Raw genomic sequence first — 14,997 nt, forward strand, 5'->3', positions numbered from 1 at the left:
TGTGAGCCACCACACACGCTGCCATCAAAAGCACTAACTTTGCTTTATCCGACGCAACGTACTTGAATGGTGCCTCAGATTCCAAACAAAACCAACCAAGAATAGTTTACTCTTCTATCTAAAGGTTGGTAAAACTGAAACCTGAGCACTGTACACAGCAGCTGTTTTAGCAGTCCAATAGCAGAGGTGCCCAGAAATCAGAGATGAACCTCTCCAACTTACATCAGGTTTTCACTGGACTCTGTGATGTTAAAAAAGACAAAGGACCTCCCATTCCCCTTGATCATCATAGAATCATAGAATGGCCTAAATTGGAAGGGACCTGAGAGATCATCTAATCCAACCTCTCTGCCAAGGGCAGGGACATCTCTCAACTAGACCAGGTTGCTCAAGGCCTCATCCAACCTGGCCTTGAACATCTCCAGGGAGGTGACATCCACAACTTCTCTGGACAATTTATTCCAAAATCTTGCCATTCTTGTACTGAAGAATTTCCTTCTTTCTCAGATCCAGATTTCTTTCTAAGATTCTAAGATTCTTGATGCAAGAATCAGGCTGTCAGCTATCTTTTAACTGTGTGTGTTTTAGCTGCTGATAATTCTGTTGTGCATCCTGATAACTTTCAGCTTTAAACTACTGTATTTTCACACCTACGATTAAAATCCCTTTAGAATTACTGTTCTCTGAAAATAAATCCTCAGATAGCCCACACAAAACCAGAGGTCAAGGAACACCGGCTGAGAAAACACTGCCTTAACTAACACTGCTGCTGAGTGATAGCTAGGATGTTTAAATTCTTATTCCAGACAGGTGATCCACAGAATACAAACCTGAAAATGCAATAAGGATTTGACATGCTTTAAACCTGGCGCACACGCTTAATGGAGAGTTGATAATACAGTCAGATAAGGAGATATATAATGCTTGCAGCCTGCGCAGGCAGACAGTTTCATCTAGGACACACCCTGAGGATCACTGCTCATTTCCTTCACTTTTTCTCTCTGGGATTATTGCTATACTTTCTTCAAGCCATGCATGACTGCTTAAAAAAAAAACCACCTCCCATATTAAAAACAACAACCAAGAACCCCAAATTACTGGGTATAATGTACTTAAACTGGGACTTATAATAAAAGGATTGTCGAGTCCCTCTGTAGATCACTCCAGACTTTTCTGCCTGGGTACTGGCAAATGGACAAAATTCTCTGAATTCTTGCATGTCCTGGCATGTGTATGACTGCCCGAGTCTGTTCCTCATCATCTCTCTACTGTATTCTTGGACGTTGTATCTTCTTGTCAGGCAGAAACAGGAAACGGCGTCTTTGGAGGAATTTCTACCATATGTCAAGCTAGGGAAAGCAGTCGGGGGGCCGGGGCCAGGGGGTGTGTGGGGGTGAAAAGCCGCAGCATAGTTAGCAGAAAAGTTCCCGCCCCTCCCCAGCGCTGGGATTGCCTCCCTTCCCCCCATTACAAATGGAAAACTACAAAGAATGAGAACATGACTTCTCGAAGGCCAACAATTAAATCACCACAGAGCCAGAAAGCAGCCTTAGGTGCCTTAATTCTTGCTGCATGCCTGCCCAGAGGAGTAACTGTCTCCTAAAAAATGACTTGCTTTTTACTGCAGAAGGATAGGGGAGCAAGACTAGGCACTTAATATTTTTTAAAATTAAATTAAATAAAGGAAGGCAGTAATAAAATAAAAGAAAGGAGGAAGATAAAGACAGAAAATTATAGATATTTATTTGGAGATTTTGCATAACTTTTTTTTCAAGCCTTCCCTAATGGAGAACATCCTTCAAAACCCCCTAATTTGTTGATAAATGACATTATGCAAGTTGCATTTATTCTCGCCCATTACCACACTGGCAAAGCTTAGGAAACCAGTAATGTTGCTATGATACAAGGAACCAGTCATCTCAGTTCTGGCTCCTTTCCATGTATTTAAAAATATCAAAAAGCTTTAGAAAAAGCCAAGAGGCTGGGGAAATTCTTGTAAGGCTATGCTGCCGTTCAGTGCAGCTTTTGCAAACATTGAAAACAGGGAATGGGAAAGGATGACTGTAAAAGAGTTGGGAATTTTGTGTACGGTGACGCACATGTGTTTAGCTCACACCACAACAACATGTAAACGCATGAGTGATGGCAATGGATTTGAGAAGCAGTAAGAGATACACAGCTACGCATATATTCTTAAGTCCTAGGGGCCTGGGGAGCTTCTAAATGTCAGATCCACAAGCTGATTAAAGCTAAACATCTTTCAAAAGATAAAAAAAATACTGAGGTATCCTTCAAAATACGCCCTAGAAATACAGAAAGTTACTCTATTACACTTTAAATTAACTGAAGGGAAAGAAAGTCAAGGCTTCAATTGCAACTTTAAATATCCAAAGTGAATGAAAGAAAACTCACACTGCTTAAAATGACAGAATCATAGAATGGCATCGGCTGGAAGGGACCTTAGAGATCATCTAGTCCAACCTCCCTGTCATGGGCAGGGACGCCTCTCAACTAGATCATGATACTCAAGGCTCCATCCAGCTTGGCCTTGAACACCTCCAGGGAGGGGGCAGCCACAACATCTCTGGGCAATTTATTCCAAAGTCTTGCCACCCTCGTACTGAAGAATTTCTCCCTAAGGTCCAATCTAAATCTATTCTCCTTCAACTTAAACCCATTTCCCCTTGTCCTATCAGTGGACACTCTTGCAAAAAGTCCCTCCCCAGCCTTCCTGTAGGTTCCCTTCAGGTATGGGAAGGCAGCTATTAGGTGCCCCCGAAGTCTTCTCTTTTGCAGACTGAACAATCCCAGCTCCTGCAGCCTGTCCTCATACCAGAGGTGTTCCAGCCCCTGGATCATCCTTGTGGCCCTCCTCTGAACACGCTCCAACAGATTCAAATATGTCATTACTCTTAATATTACCACTGAACCTTCACGCTATGCTTTTTGTCAGCTAATATCAAAAGGGTATTTCCCTCTTGAAATTAGATGTGTGATATAATCTGTAGTAAACATCTAGAAACCTAGAAGAAATTAGAACTTTGTTTTAATTTTTGGCACTGCTTAAGAGTGTGACAAGTAATCCACACAACATCTACCAGCCTGCTTAGGCAATTCAACAGCCATGGACTTGCTGGCTCTGTGCTGAAACTCAGGCATCTAAAGCTAAACCAAAACTCTGTGCTCCCTCCCTGCCCCCAGGAAAGAAACTTTGTGGTTGGACTAAAACAAGGAGATTTAAGCTTCCTCTTGCTTTGCCTACTTTCCCATAAATCTTGTATGCTTAGCTGCACTGTGGTTCAGATTCAATAGAGATTTTAATGACTAGATGCACACCTACGATGCCTTCAATTTGAAAACAAATAAGTCTTGAGATATCTGCAGTTTATGAAAGCTTTTCAAACAAATAAGGAAAAATAGTTCTGTCAATCACAAGCAGGATGGTAGCACCATATTGTAAATTTGTTACTCTATTAGAATCTATAACAAGTTGAAATAAAGACTCAGACTTCTTACTATGAAATATTGCAGGCATATTGCACTAGTTTTTTCTTCCATTGATAACCTTTTATAACCACAGGAAGATAATCTTCTCCTGAAAATGCAGAGAAGTTCCTTTTATCTTGCGAAAAAGATCCAGCAATTACCTTGTGGAAACAGAGTAGAATTCTTCTTTGAAAAGACATTCCTTGTCTGCCACTGTTATATTTTTTACATCTTCTGCTTTTATTCCCAAATTAGATCCCATTATGGTCAAAAGAATTCCACCGTTTAGTGGTCCAGTTTTTGGCTCAATCTGTGTTTGCATAAGAGAAAGTAAAAAAATAAAAATAAAAAGGCAGAATTAAATGCTTCAGTGTCCATGTTTCTCTTCCACATTATTTAAAACTACTTCGACTTACCAGCACTTGAAATTCAAAAGAGGTTTCTTGGATGACCCCCACAAAAATACACTATGTAACTTTTTAATGTTAATTAATGATCAGTTAGCTCAGAATCAATATTCTGAGGGTGCAGATTTTGTGTCTCCTGTGACAGACTGTTATGTACAAAACTCTTGCCTGGTATTTACTCTGTTTCATGTTTGCTTCCTCAACTAAAGCAGGGCAATTTTAAAAACCAAATGGATTGGGCTCCTCTCACAATCACCCCATGGAGATTTCCAGCATTTTTTGGACATGATTTTCTCCCTTTAGGTTCATGTTAGAACAGTTCACCTTCCTAGCACACCGTGCTGCTCCACATAGTGCCTGCATAAGTTCTTCTAGTCTCCTGATCTTCCTCACTGCATCAGCTGGAAGGACGCTCCAGTACATGGGCTGATGCTAATTAAATAATTTGCAATTAAAAACAGGACTGAGAAAATCCTCCAGCTGTCGTGGACTTCTCTCAGGTTGAAATATGGCCTGCATTCTGAATATTTGTTGGGAGACTGACCTGCTTTCCTGTGTAACACCTGGAGCATCTCCAGTAAAACTTTTTCAGGTCTTCAGTTTTGGAGGGCTGCGGGCTTACCATCAGGAAGAGGGAGGCTGTACAGTCCCAAATGCAATATATGGAAGCCAAACAAATACAGCTTCTGAAAGTATGGACTTCAATGTCTGCTCCATCAAAATCAGTATTTCTCAGATCTAAGCAAGCCTGAGCGTAACGACAGGACACCTGCTGCCCAGCCCAGCTCCAGAATCACTTGCTCTGTGTAGCCAGTGCTTTGACTTCCTAAAACTTCTGCCTGCTGGCTACCTTTTTGCACTCAACTCATAAATAAAGCAGCTGAAAAATGACTCAATGGCTTGTGTAAACATTTCCAAATATTTTGTACTAAGCTGAAGCTAACAATAGCTTTTAAAAATTAATATTTTAGTACTTAGTATTTAATTCACAATCACGTACAAATAGTATCCCAGGTGAAAATGCTTTTATTTTTCTAAATTTTCCTTTTCCTTCCCACTCCAATCATCTTTATCTGGGCACAGCAATCACACAAGTACTCTTCTTCACACTTTCTGTCAAGATTTCCTTGACAGATTTCAACTGTTTATCTGACATTTCTTCTTTGATACTTCACCATGGCCAACCTCATCCAGTGTGTAGCTGGTCTGCCTGTACCCACACTGCACCTCTGACTGTGCAGCCTCAGGAGATTCAGCATCTCTGTCAGTTTGAGCCACAGATTTCAGAATTAAATAGTTCCTACTGAGTGAAACGCCCCTGTTATGACTCTCAACCCATCATACAGTTACTGGAGTCTGTGATAGCTTGAGATACAGTCTCATCAAACAGTGCATCTGAGTTTCAAAGTACTGATACCACTGTTACAGCAATTTAGTTTTGCCCAGTGGAAGTACATATCACTCTTCTCTTGATAATTATGCTCAAAATAACAGCATTTGTCTTGCTGCTCAAAAGGACAAGGATTTATCACTCCTTGTTTTGGTTACTGGTCCATCAAGGTGAACAATACTCTTCCCTTGCTTTGGGTGTATGCTGGAACTGCAGAATAAGTCAGGTCTAACCTCTTACATTCAACTTCTACAGCCTTGGGTTTGATTCTAGCGTGGCCTGGAAAATATCACTGACACCTGGAAAACTCATTGTGGCACAGAAACAATCTGCTCCCTTATTAAACACTATTTAAAAGTCTAGTTTGAAGCCTGCTAATGAGCCTGCTAAGTGCTTGTAGTTCCAGGAGCAGTGAACGTCTCTTATCGACTTATTTCAGGTAGAAAGGACTTCAAGAGAGAAAAAAATCCATACTAATTCCCACGAATCAAGTGCCGCGTTTAAGCGTACACTGCTAGCCTGGCTTTGGGCACAATGAGGACAAGGCTTGAAAAACAAGGAGTCTCAAAGACTCCATTCAGTCTCTTATTTTGAGTCTTTACAAATCTCTCACACACATCACTACTGGCATTATTTCCTTGCAGCTATTTCAGAGGCTTACTTAACACTCTAGGAAAAAAAAAAACAACCTGCCTTTCAAGATGCTTCCTCTTGAAAAATAATACACTGGTAGGGAGAGAAAAAAGCAATCTTACGCGAGTAATTTCTGGATGAGGACACGTGTCAGTGGGAGGAGCGTGACAGAGTTTTTCGTAAACGCACTTGCTGGGTTTGCCATCTTCTTCACACCAGACACACTTATAGTCGCGATGGGCCGCAAGGCATAAGCTGCAGTCGCTTCGTCCATAAGAGCAGTTGTACAGAGTCACTGAAATAGGAACGGCAAATGCACTTAGACATTTTCCTCTGTTTTAAGAATATTCAAAGTGTTACAGAAAGGAAAATAATCCTACGTACAAAGCTCAGCTGAGTTGTGTGAAGAATACGCACACTCTGTACTTCATCCCTGAATGATGCTGAGAGAAATTTGTATTTTTTCCCTGCATGTAAAAACATGAAATCTATCCATGTGCAGAGTATGAATAAACTATCAAGTAGAACCCAAACACATTTTTGATACCCAGGCATTGTCAAAACTTCTAAGCACAAAATTCTTTCTTTGATTATCCACAATAAACCTGCCCATACAACTGTTCAAAGACTGGTTCAAACAAACAGGTCCTCCTGGAGCACCAAGAGTCAGACATGAAAGGCTATAAAATCGCATGGGTGTTGGTAGGGACAGACATCAGCTGGCATGGGACCTCTGCCAGTCGCATATTTAAAGGAAGAGAGCTGCCTTTGTAGGCTGTTTCCAATACATTTGGGCCTTTCCAAAATCCCTGATCCAAACAGAAAGTTAACACTTAATGAAGTGTTATCCTTTGTTCAGATGAATACCTCTTCATTTCTTCATTCTTCTCTTTTTTTTTTGCTTTTGTTTTCCCTTTTGTCTTGAATTGCTGTCTTGATGTACGCCTTATCCCTTCTGCAGTGGGGTTTAATTCTAGTTTTTCTGAGCCAAAAAATCAGGTCTGTCAGTCATGCCTCTCTTACTGATGAACCATGCACCAGTTGTCCCAGACACTAAGCTTGTTTTGCCCCCATCAATCTCTAGCATGATGTGCAGTCACCGAACAAAGTCACTTTTCTCAAATAGATGCAAAGCCTTGAGACATAGCTGGGTGGTTCAGCACCATATGGAAAGCCTGTGCTTGCAAGAAAACATTTGGAGATGCACTTGAGAGCTAGCCCAGAGGAAAACAGACTGAAAGGATGCCACACATTTCTCTAGGGGAAGCGTGCAAGTTGCACAGATTACCCAGCTTGAGTGCTGTGCTACCCTGGGAAGATGAGCCTCTTACAGTGAAGAGGGAAACTTCTTCCTCCTTCCCTCTTCTGCTCCTTCCCATCATCCCTGCTTCTTTCTCCTCTTTGCTGCTCTTCTTTTCTAGCCACACAGCCTCTCACTCTCTGCTGCTGAGGCTCTGGCACTTGTTGAGTTTTCCTGGAAATCAGGTTAACTTATGAGAAGAGCAGAAAACTACCCAGATTGCCTCCTGTGCTCTTTCAAGAGTTAAATGTGCTCACAGATGGGAGCAGGGAGTACAAGACAGAGACTTGGTATCTCCTCTTTCCAGTATTGATGAGCTGGTTTATGTGTTCGTTAGGTCTCAAGAAACGGTACCCTTAGCAACATTAGGTGGTTTTTATTCAAAAGCAGTTCATCCTTAAAGATGCAGGAAGCAACACAAAGTAAACAGAAGCAATCAGATGTGGGCAAGAGAGACTAGGATAAATCCCTTGGAGGCTGCATATAGCAAAGGCCATCAAAAAATGTCTATTTTTAAAAAGTTTTTATTCTCAGAGGAGCAGGACTCTAGGAAGGACATTGGCAAAACCATCCCCCATCACTAACATTTCAATGCACTTGATACCTTCCTAGATAACAGCAGCTGCAGCAGTAGCTTTTAAAATCTAATTCCAAGACGCTACTAGATTTCTACTGAAATTAAGAGTAAAATGAGAATGCTCGTTTTCCACTGTTTTTCAGCAGTGCCCTTAGTCTCCTGCTAGGTATGAACACGCAGATGCCCAAAACTTCCCTATAGTCTCTCTGCAATTTGCTTGAGAGCATATAACCTCATAAGGGCAGATTTTGTCTAAATGTTGCATATTTAAAAACCTCAGCATTCAGTTTCGCAGCTCGTCTTTAAGAGAATAACACGCTTCTATTCTTTCCCTTACACTGAAGAGTTAACATAATTATGAAGTCTAGTTTTAACTCTTCTCACATCTAATCAGCATATCCACTTGATTTCAAGTAGCTTTACCAGCACAACCTCAGCTGAGACACCAAGGGAGGGTGTATGCAAAGCCAAGAGACTCTGGCATTTTTAATAGTGGATCAATGAGAAAATGCATCCATTTGACTCCGTCTTGAATTCACAGAATCACAGAATTGTTGAGGCTGGAAAAGACCTCTGAGATCATCAAGTTCAGCCTATGACCCAACACCGTCACATCGGCCAGACCACGGCACTAAGTGCCACATCCAGCCTCTCCTTAAACACCTCCAGGGACGGTGACTCCACCACTGCCCTGGGCAGTGCATCCCAGTGCCTGAGCACCCTCTCCATGAGGAAGGGCTTTCTGAGACCCAACCTAAACCTCCCCTGACGCAGTTTCAGGCCGTGCCCTCTAGTCCTGTCAGTGGTTGGCCGGGAGTAGAGCCCGACCCCCACCTGACTGCACCCTCCCTTCAGGCAGTTGTAGAGAGTGATGAGGTCCCCCCTGAGTCTCCTCTTCTCCAGCTGAACACCCCCAGCTCCCTCAGCCTCTCCTCACAGGACTTTCCCTCCAGTCCCTTCCCCAGCCTCGTTGCTCTCCTCTGGACCCGCTCCAGCCCCTCAAGGTCTTTCTTGCAGTGAGGGCCCAGACCTGCACACAGGGCTTGAGGTGAGGTCCCACCAGTGCAATTCTCAAGGAATGAAGAAAGAGGAGCATCATTTGCTTCATATGCCAAGCACATCAATACAGAAGCCACTGAGCAATGCACATACCCCAAGCAATATTTTCAACAGTTTTGGTGTTAACTATTCGCTCTGTGTGTTGTATTTGAAGATAGCGCTGAGGAAAAGCACCCGACTGACAGCACTGGTACGTTGCTGTTTGCTTTTATAAGCAGAAGAGACAGTGTTGGCAGTGGCACCGAAAACTTTCCTTGCATCTGTGCTGCAAATTGCTTTTGCAAGAACCAGATTGCTTTCTTAATCCAGCACTCTGAAGGCTGCTACTGCACAGGGACTTGAGCAGGTAATATTGTTAAACAAATCTTCCCCTTGCCTTCCTAAACCCGGCATTTCCCACCCACGCTTCCACATGGCCACCTGGTATGGCACGGGAATACACTTACTGAATTACTTTGTTATCCTTCATCAGCTGGACTGGGATTTTCATCACCATCCCTCAGTAAACAATGTCAGCGCTGCAACATCTTGATATCCCTCACACCCAGCTGCATAAATGCAACGGAGAAAGCTACAGCCTTAAAGCATTAAATACTCCCCCTGTTCACTGATCAGCTCATTAAATGTAGCAGCAGCGAGCCACTCATTAGATTCAGACTCTTATCCATCACCTTGAGATACCAGCTGTGAAATCATTGATAAAAAGGACAAAGGATAAAAGGGATATATTGGATTTCATACTGTTCAGAACCCCTGATGGCTTAAGATGTAAAAACGCTGTCGTAACTTAGTATTCACTAAGTGTAATACAAAGAAAGGGTTCTTTCACTGGCAGGTTCAAAGGTGCTTCTCAGCAGCAACCATATACCCAAAGCCAATTCTTTTCAAGATGCATAAAAAACATTATGCTCTAGATTTCCTATGGCAAGGAAATTTAAAAGCAGAAGATAATTTGGACCAAAAAAATCCATTTATAATAAAAAGACACATTTGTTGATAATTTTTCAATTCCTCTCTTGCAAGGGTTCTATATATTTCAATTTGAATGATAGCATTAATAATTTAGCTACTTTTTATCAATATTTTCCCCAGACTTGGGAAAAAAGATGTGGGGACTATTTGGTCAAAATTCTGCAGTTTTAAACATCACAGCCTTTGGAATGGAAATGAAGACAGTGTGAGATTGCAATATGACCTCCCTGTAACATTCATACCAGGTCTTCTTTCAAGAGCTTTCAACACTGCACACAGAGCCATGGGGAAAAGCTTCTAAAAACATACTGCTGTGCTGCTAATAAGAAAGGGAATAAATTTAAATATTGTACAGGTGGGAAACACGGTCTGAACATTTAATTTGAAGGTTACTTGGGGGCAGCATTAGTTTTCCTGATGTTGACTCATCACACAAGTAACAAGTGTTTTTGCAATACTAATGTCTTAAACTTCGGCCCAAAGGAGTGTAAGGTAGATCCCAGCTCCCACAGACTGCTCCACTGATTTTGATGGAGCTTCCTCTCCTCATCTCAGGGCTAGGCTCACAGATATAATAGCTTCATTGTAGCATGTTGAAATAAATAAATTTATATTTATAAAGGAATTTATACCAGAGACCAGGTTTTCATGCTATAAACCACTTAATATACTTTTTTTTTGCCACAGAAATAAATGAATGAGGTAATGAACACAAAGCACACTGAATGTTTCTGTGTACTGCTGATCATCAGCAGAACCTGTCTGAGCTGAGACACACAAGAAGGTTGAGATTTCAGATGAAGTCCACACGAATCACACAACAGAATCATAGAATACGTTGGGTTGGAAGGGACCTTTAAAGGTCATCTAGTCCAACCTCCCTGCAGTGAGCAGGGACATCTTTAACTAGAGCCGGTTGATCAGAGCCCCATCAAGCCTGACCACGAATGCCTCCTGGGATGAAGTCTCCAGCACCTCTCTGGGCAACCTGTTCCAGTGTTTCACTACCCTCCTAATAAAGAATTTTTTCCTAACATATACTCTAAACTCACCCTGCTCTAGTTTAAAACATTGCCCCTTGTCTATCACTACATGCCCTAAGTAGTCCCTCTCCAGCTTTCCTGTAGCCCCCTTCAGGTACAGGAAAGCTGCTGTAAGGTCTTCCTGGAGCCTTCTCTTCTCCAGGCTGAACAGCCCCAGCTCTCGCAGCCTGTCCTCATAGGGGAGGTGCTCCAGCCCTTTGACCACTTTTGTGGCCCTCCTCTGCATCTGTTCCAACAAATCTATGTCTTTCTTGTCTTGAAGACACCACAGCTGGATGCAGCACTCCAGATGAGGTTTGACCAGAGCAGAGCAGAGGGGCAGAATCACCTCTCTTGATCTGCTGGCCATGCTTCTTCTTCTAATGTAGCCCAGGATGCAATTGACCTTCTGGGCTGAGAGTGTGCATTGTTGGCTCATGTCCACCTTTTGGTTCACCAGTAACCCCAAGTCCTTTTCCTCAGAGCTGCTCTCTATCACACCATCCCCCAGCCTGTATTGATAATGAGGATTGTCCAGACCCAGGTGCAGGACCTTGCACTTGGCCTTGCTGAACCTCATGAGGTTCACATGAGCTCAGGTCTACCAGACCTTGTCCAGTTCCCTCTGGAGGACATCCTGTCCCTCTGGCATATTGACCTCACCACTCAGCTTGGTGTCATCTGCAAACTTGCTGAGGGTGCACTCAATCCCACTGTCTATGTCATTGACAAAGATATTAAACAGCACTGGTCCCGGTACAGACCCTGGAGAGACACCATTCACTACTGATCTCCATGTGGACATCAAGCCATTGACAATTACCTTCTGGATGTGGCTATCCAACCAATTCCTCATCCACTGAACAGCCCACCCATCAAATCTATATGTCTCCAACTTAGAGAGAAGGATGTTGTGGGAGACTGTGCCAAAGGCCTTGCAGAAGTGCAGATAGATGACGTCCCTTGCTCTTGCCTTGTCGACTGATGTAGTTGCTCCATCACAGAATGGCACTACATTGGTCAGGCAGGACTTGCCCTTGGTGAAGCCATGCTGGCTGTCTTGAATCACGTCCCTGTCCTCCATATGCCTTAGCAGAGCTTTCTAGACCATGATTTTCCCAGGCACACTGGTCAGGCTGAGCTCATATAATGGTAGCAAAATAATGGCGGCATATTTAAAACAACCTCTAACATATACAACACTAATGTTTAATTCATGAGTTTAGTACTAAAAACGTTTGATCTGTCAGATTTAATTCTTTCCCCCAAACCAGTAAAACCTACAAAGGCAACATTCTTGTTCACATGACTTCAAATTATGAAGGGCTAGATTTCTGCTTAGTGTACTTAACCTCCCTTTAACCCTGTATTTCATACTTACCCATTAGTTTGCTGTCAATCTTGACCTTATCTGTTCTTATGGATAAGTTAAGTTGCAGGGTCTCATTTGCACTGTAGGAGAACTGGAAAAGATGACACAATAGAGTTATTTGTACCTTCATTTTGCAAGGTTAATTTCACGTATTTTCTATAACTCTCAGTAATCAGAGCTGTGAAGGCTTTAGAAACTGTCCCAAACCTTATGGTCTTTTTAAAATCTTGGCCAAATACATTTATAGAAGAATGTGTTAATGAGCCTAATCCTTCACAATCAGAATCTTCAAGTACCAAGGGACAGCAATATCTGAATACTCGCTTTTCATTAATTTAATTTACATTTGGTTATAAGTATCCAAGTAGCAAAGGTACTGCTCAGATTCAGTAAGTATAGCTGCTGACCCTGCTGAGTTCTCCTTTCCCACACCATCTGGCCCCATTACTTCTGTGGACACAGCAGACTTGCACCACATGGAGGGGAAATCTCTTGCATCTTTTGCAGTACCACCCCCTCGTTAGAGCCAAAGCACAAGCTTCAAATGCTACAGGACATAAATTTCTGCTCATGTCCAAAGACAGCAGCAGTAACGACTGGTGGGAAGGAAAAAGAGCAAATAAAAATACAAAGGCTTTATAAAGCAAAAGCTTTGAGCTAGGCTCAAATGCTGCACAAATGCTAATTAGTTCTCAAAACTACATAAAGGTTGAAGTCAGCATAATGTTTGTGAGTTCAACTTTGACCTTGGTAAATTGACTATGTCTTAAAAAATATATTTCCTTTCTTTGTAAAATAAAACAGAATGGAAGAAGCATAGCTACCAAGTAGCCAAACAGCACCACAGTCACCATTCCCATTTCTACAGAAATAAATGGGAAAGATAATGGAGTGTGGATGGGGAGAGCTCTGAATTTCTAATCTTTCTTCCTCAACGATTTCACCAGATTGCATAAAAAACGAAGAATAAAAGAGTAATGGTCCCAGATTCCTCCAGGGACAGTTCAGTTAGTCTGTGGATTGCATAGATAGAGAAATCAAGGAGAAATGTACTTTGGGCTTTCAGGGTAGACCCCAGCAGTTCTGAGCCAAAGCTGCTGCCTTTGACTGTTACTGCCAAAGCAGAATCTCTATCAGAGGTGACTTTTTTTCTCTGAGGGAAACTAAAATTACCTGTATATTTCTGGACTCAATACGGACATGGGAATAGGTCTATAAGAACTGAATATATTTGGTAGATGAATCGTATTTTTGCATTTACCTCTTTACTCAGGAATGAAAACGTTCCTTCATCTGATTCATCAACAGGAGCTTCGAATTCAAACTGCCTGTTTCCAACCACAAATTTTTTACCCTATGAAAGAGAAACATTCAGCTTAGAATTCATATAGCATCACCAAGTGTAATAAATCGCCAGGCAATATCTGTTCAGCACTGGAAGTAATAAGACCAAATGGAGAAGGCTAACCAGTTAAAGTCATCTCCTAAAGCAAAGCTGGTGAAACACTGAGCCAGCACAATCTGCTGCTTGGCTGCACCCATCCAGAGTTTGTTAACGGTGGAAGCACCAAGCAGTACAAATACGGCAAGAATTTATCTAGCATTTTGTTTTAGGGAGCAATAAGGAAAATCCAAGAGATGTGAATACTGGACAGCTTCACATATCAGATGTGTTATTAACAGAGCTGTGTGAGTTCTGCTCTTTAAGGTTTTCTTTGTGGGGATCCTGGGCAGAGCAGGAATTCAAGAATTGCATGGGAAATGGAAATAAACATTTCTCAGATCTTGCTGGCTTTGTTTCTCCTACCTCACCACATCTCCAGCAGTGTTTTCATAGGACAGTCTTTGACAGCAACACCCACTTAAGAGTATTCCTGCCTCCAGACACCTTCTTTCCACTCTCTTCTCCCCAGGCCCTAAATCCATTAATTTTTGCTTTTAGGCTGCAGCACATACTGACCTGTGCTGCACTGGTAAAACTGTCAGCTCGACTGTTCTGTGATTCAGTCGAGGAATTGAGTTGGCTAAAACCCAAACACATCACTCCCCAACACTGTTTCTGTGCTGTGTCATTCTGCTGCTCTGGCCCTCAGGACAGTTGCACAAACAGCTTAAGAAAAAAAAAAAAGCATAAGAACCGGAGGAAAAAAAAAAGCATAAGAACCGGAGAAAGAAATAAGTAGCAAGGATATTTCCAGACAGTATTGTTGGTAAAGATGTATGAAATCAGAACCCACTGGGGTACAAGACCACCGTCACCTTTATAGAATCACAGAATGGTTTGAGTTGGAAGGGACCTTCAAAGATCATCTAGTCCAAACCCCCTGCGCCATGGGCAGGGACATCTTCAACTAGACCAGGTTGCTCAAAGACCCATCCAACCTGGCCTTGAACACTTCCAGTGACAGGGCACCCACAACTTCCCTGGGCAACCTGCTCCAGTGTCTCACCACCCTTAATCAGAAGATTTCCTTTCATCTTGCCTTAACCTACCCCCTTTCAGTTTAAAACTGTTGTCCCCTGTCTTATCACTACAGGCCCTGGCTAAAAAGTCTCAGCCTGTCTTTCTTACAAACCGCCTTCATATGTTGAAAGGCCACAAAAAGGTCTCCCCAGAGCCTTCTCTTCTACAGGCTGAACAACCTAACTCTCACAGTTTTTTCTCATAGGAGAAGTGTTCCAGCCCTCTGGGTGGCTTTCTGGGCTGTGAGTGCACACTGATGGCTCATATCTAATTTTTCATCCACCAGTACCCTCAAGTATTTCCCCATAGGGCTAC

The 14,997-nt window shown here is 42.4% G+C and overlaps 1 protein-coding gene across 1 annotated transcript in view; it reads right to left on the minus strand.

Annotated features, from left to right (window-relative positions):
• Positions 1-14,997, minus strand: part of PLXNB2 (plexin B2) — an 82,697-nt gene that overhangs the window by 46,249 nt on the left and 21,451 nt on the right. The window contains exons 10-13 of the mRNA XM_009865813.1: positions 13,480-13,572; positions 12,228-12,309; positions 6,039-6,211; positions 3,648-3,796 (exon numbers count right to left, since the gene is read on the minus strand). Coding sequence (XP_009864115.1) covers positions 3,648-3,796; positions 6,039-6,211; positions 12,228-12,309; positions 13,480-13,572 — 497 coding nt within the window. The remainder of the gene's footprint in view (positions 1-3,647; positions 3,797-6,038; positions 6,212-12,227; positions 12,310-13,479; positions 13,573-14,997) is intronic.

This window comes from Apaloderma vittatum, unplaced genomic scaffold (assembly GCF_000703405.1).
Source record: "Apaloderma vittatum isolate BGI_N311 unplaced genomic scaffold, ASM70340v1 scaffold7313, whole genome shotgun sequence".
Lineage (NCBI taxonomy): Eukaryota > Metazoa > Chordata > Aves > Trogoniformes > Trogonidae > Apaloderma > Apaloderma vittatum.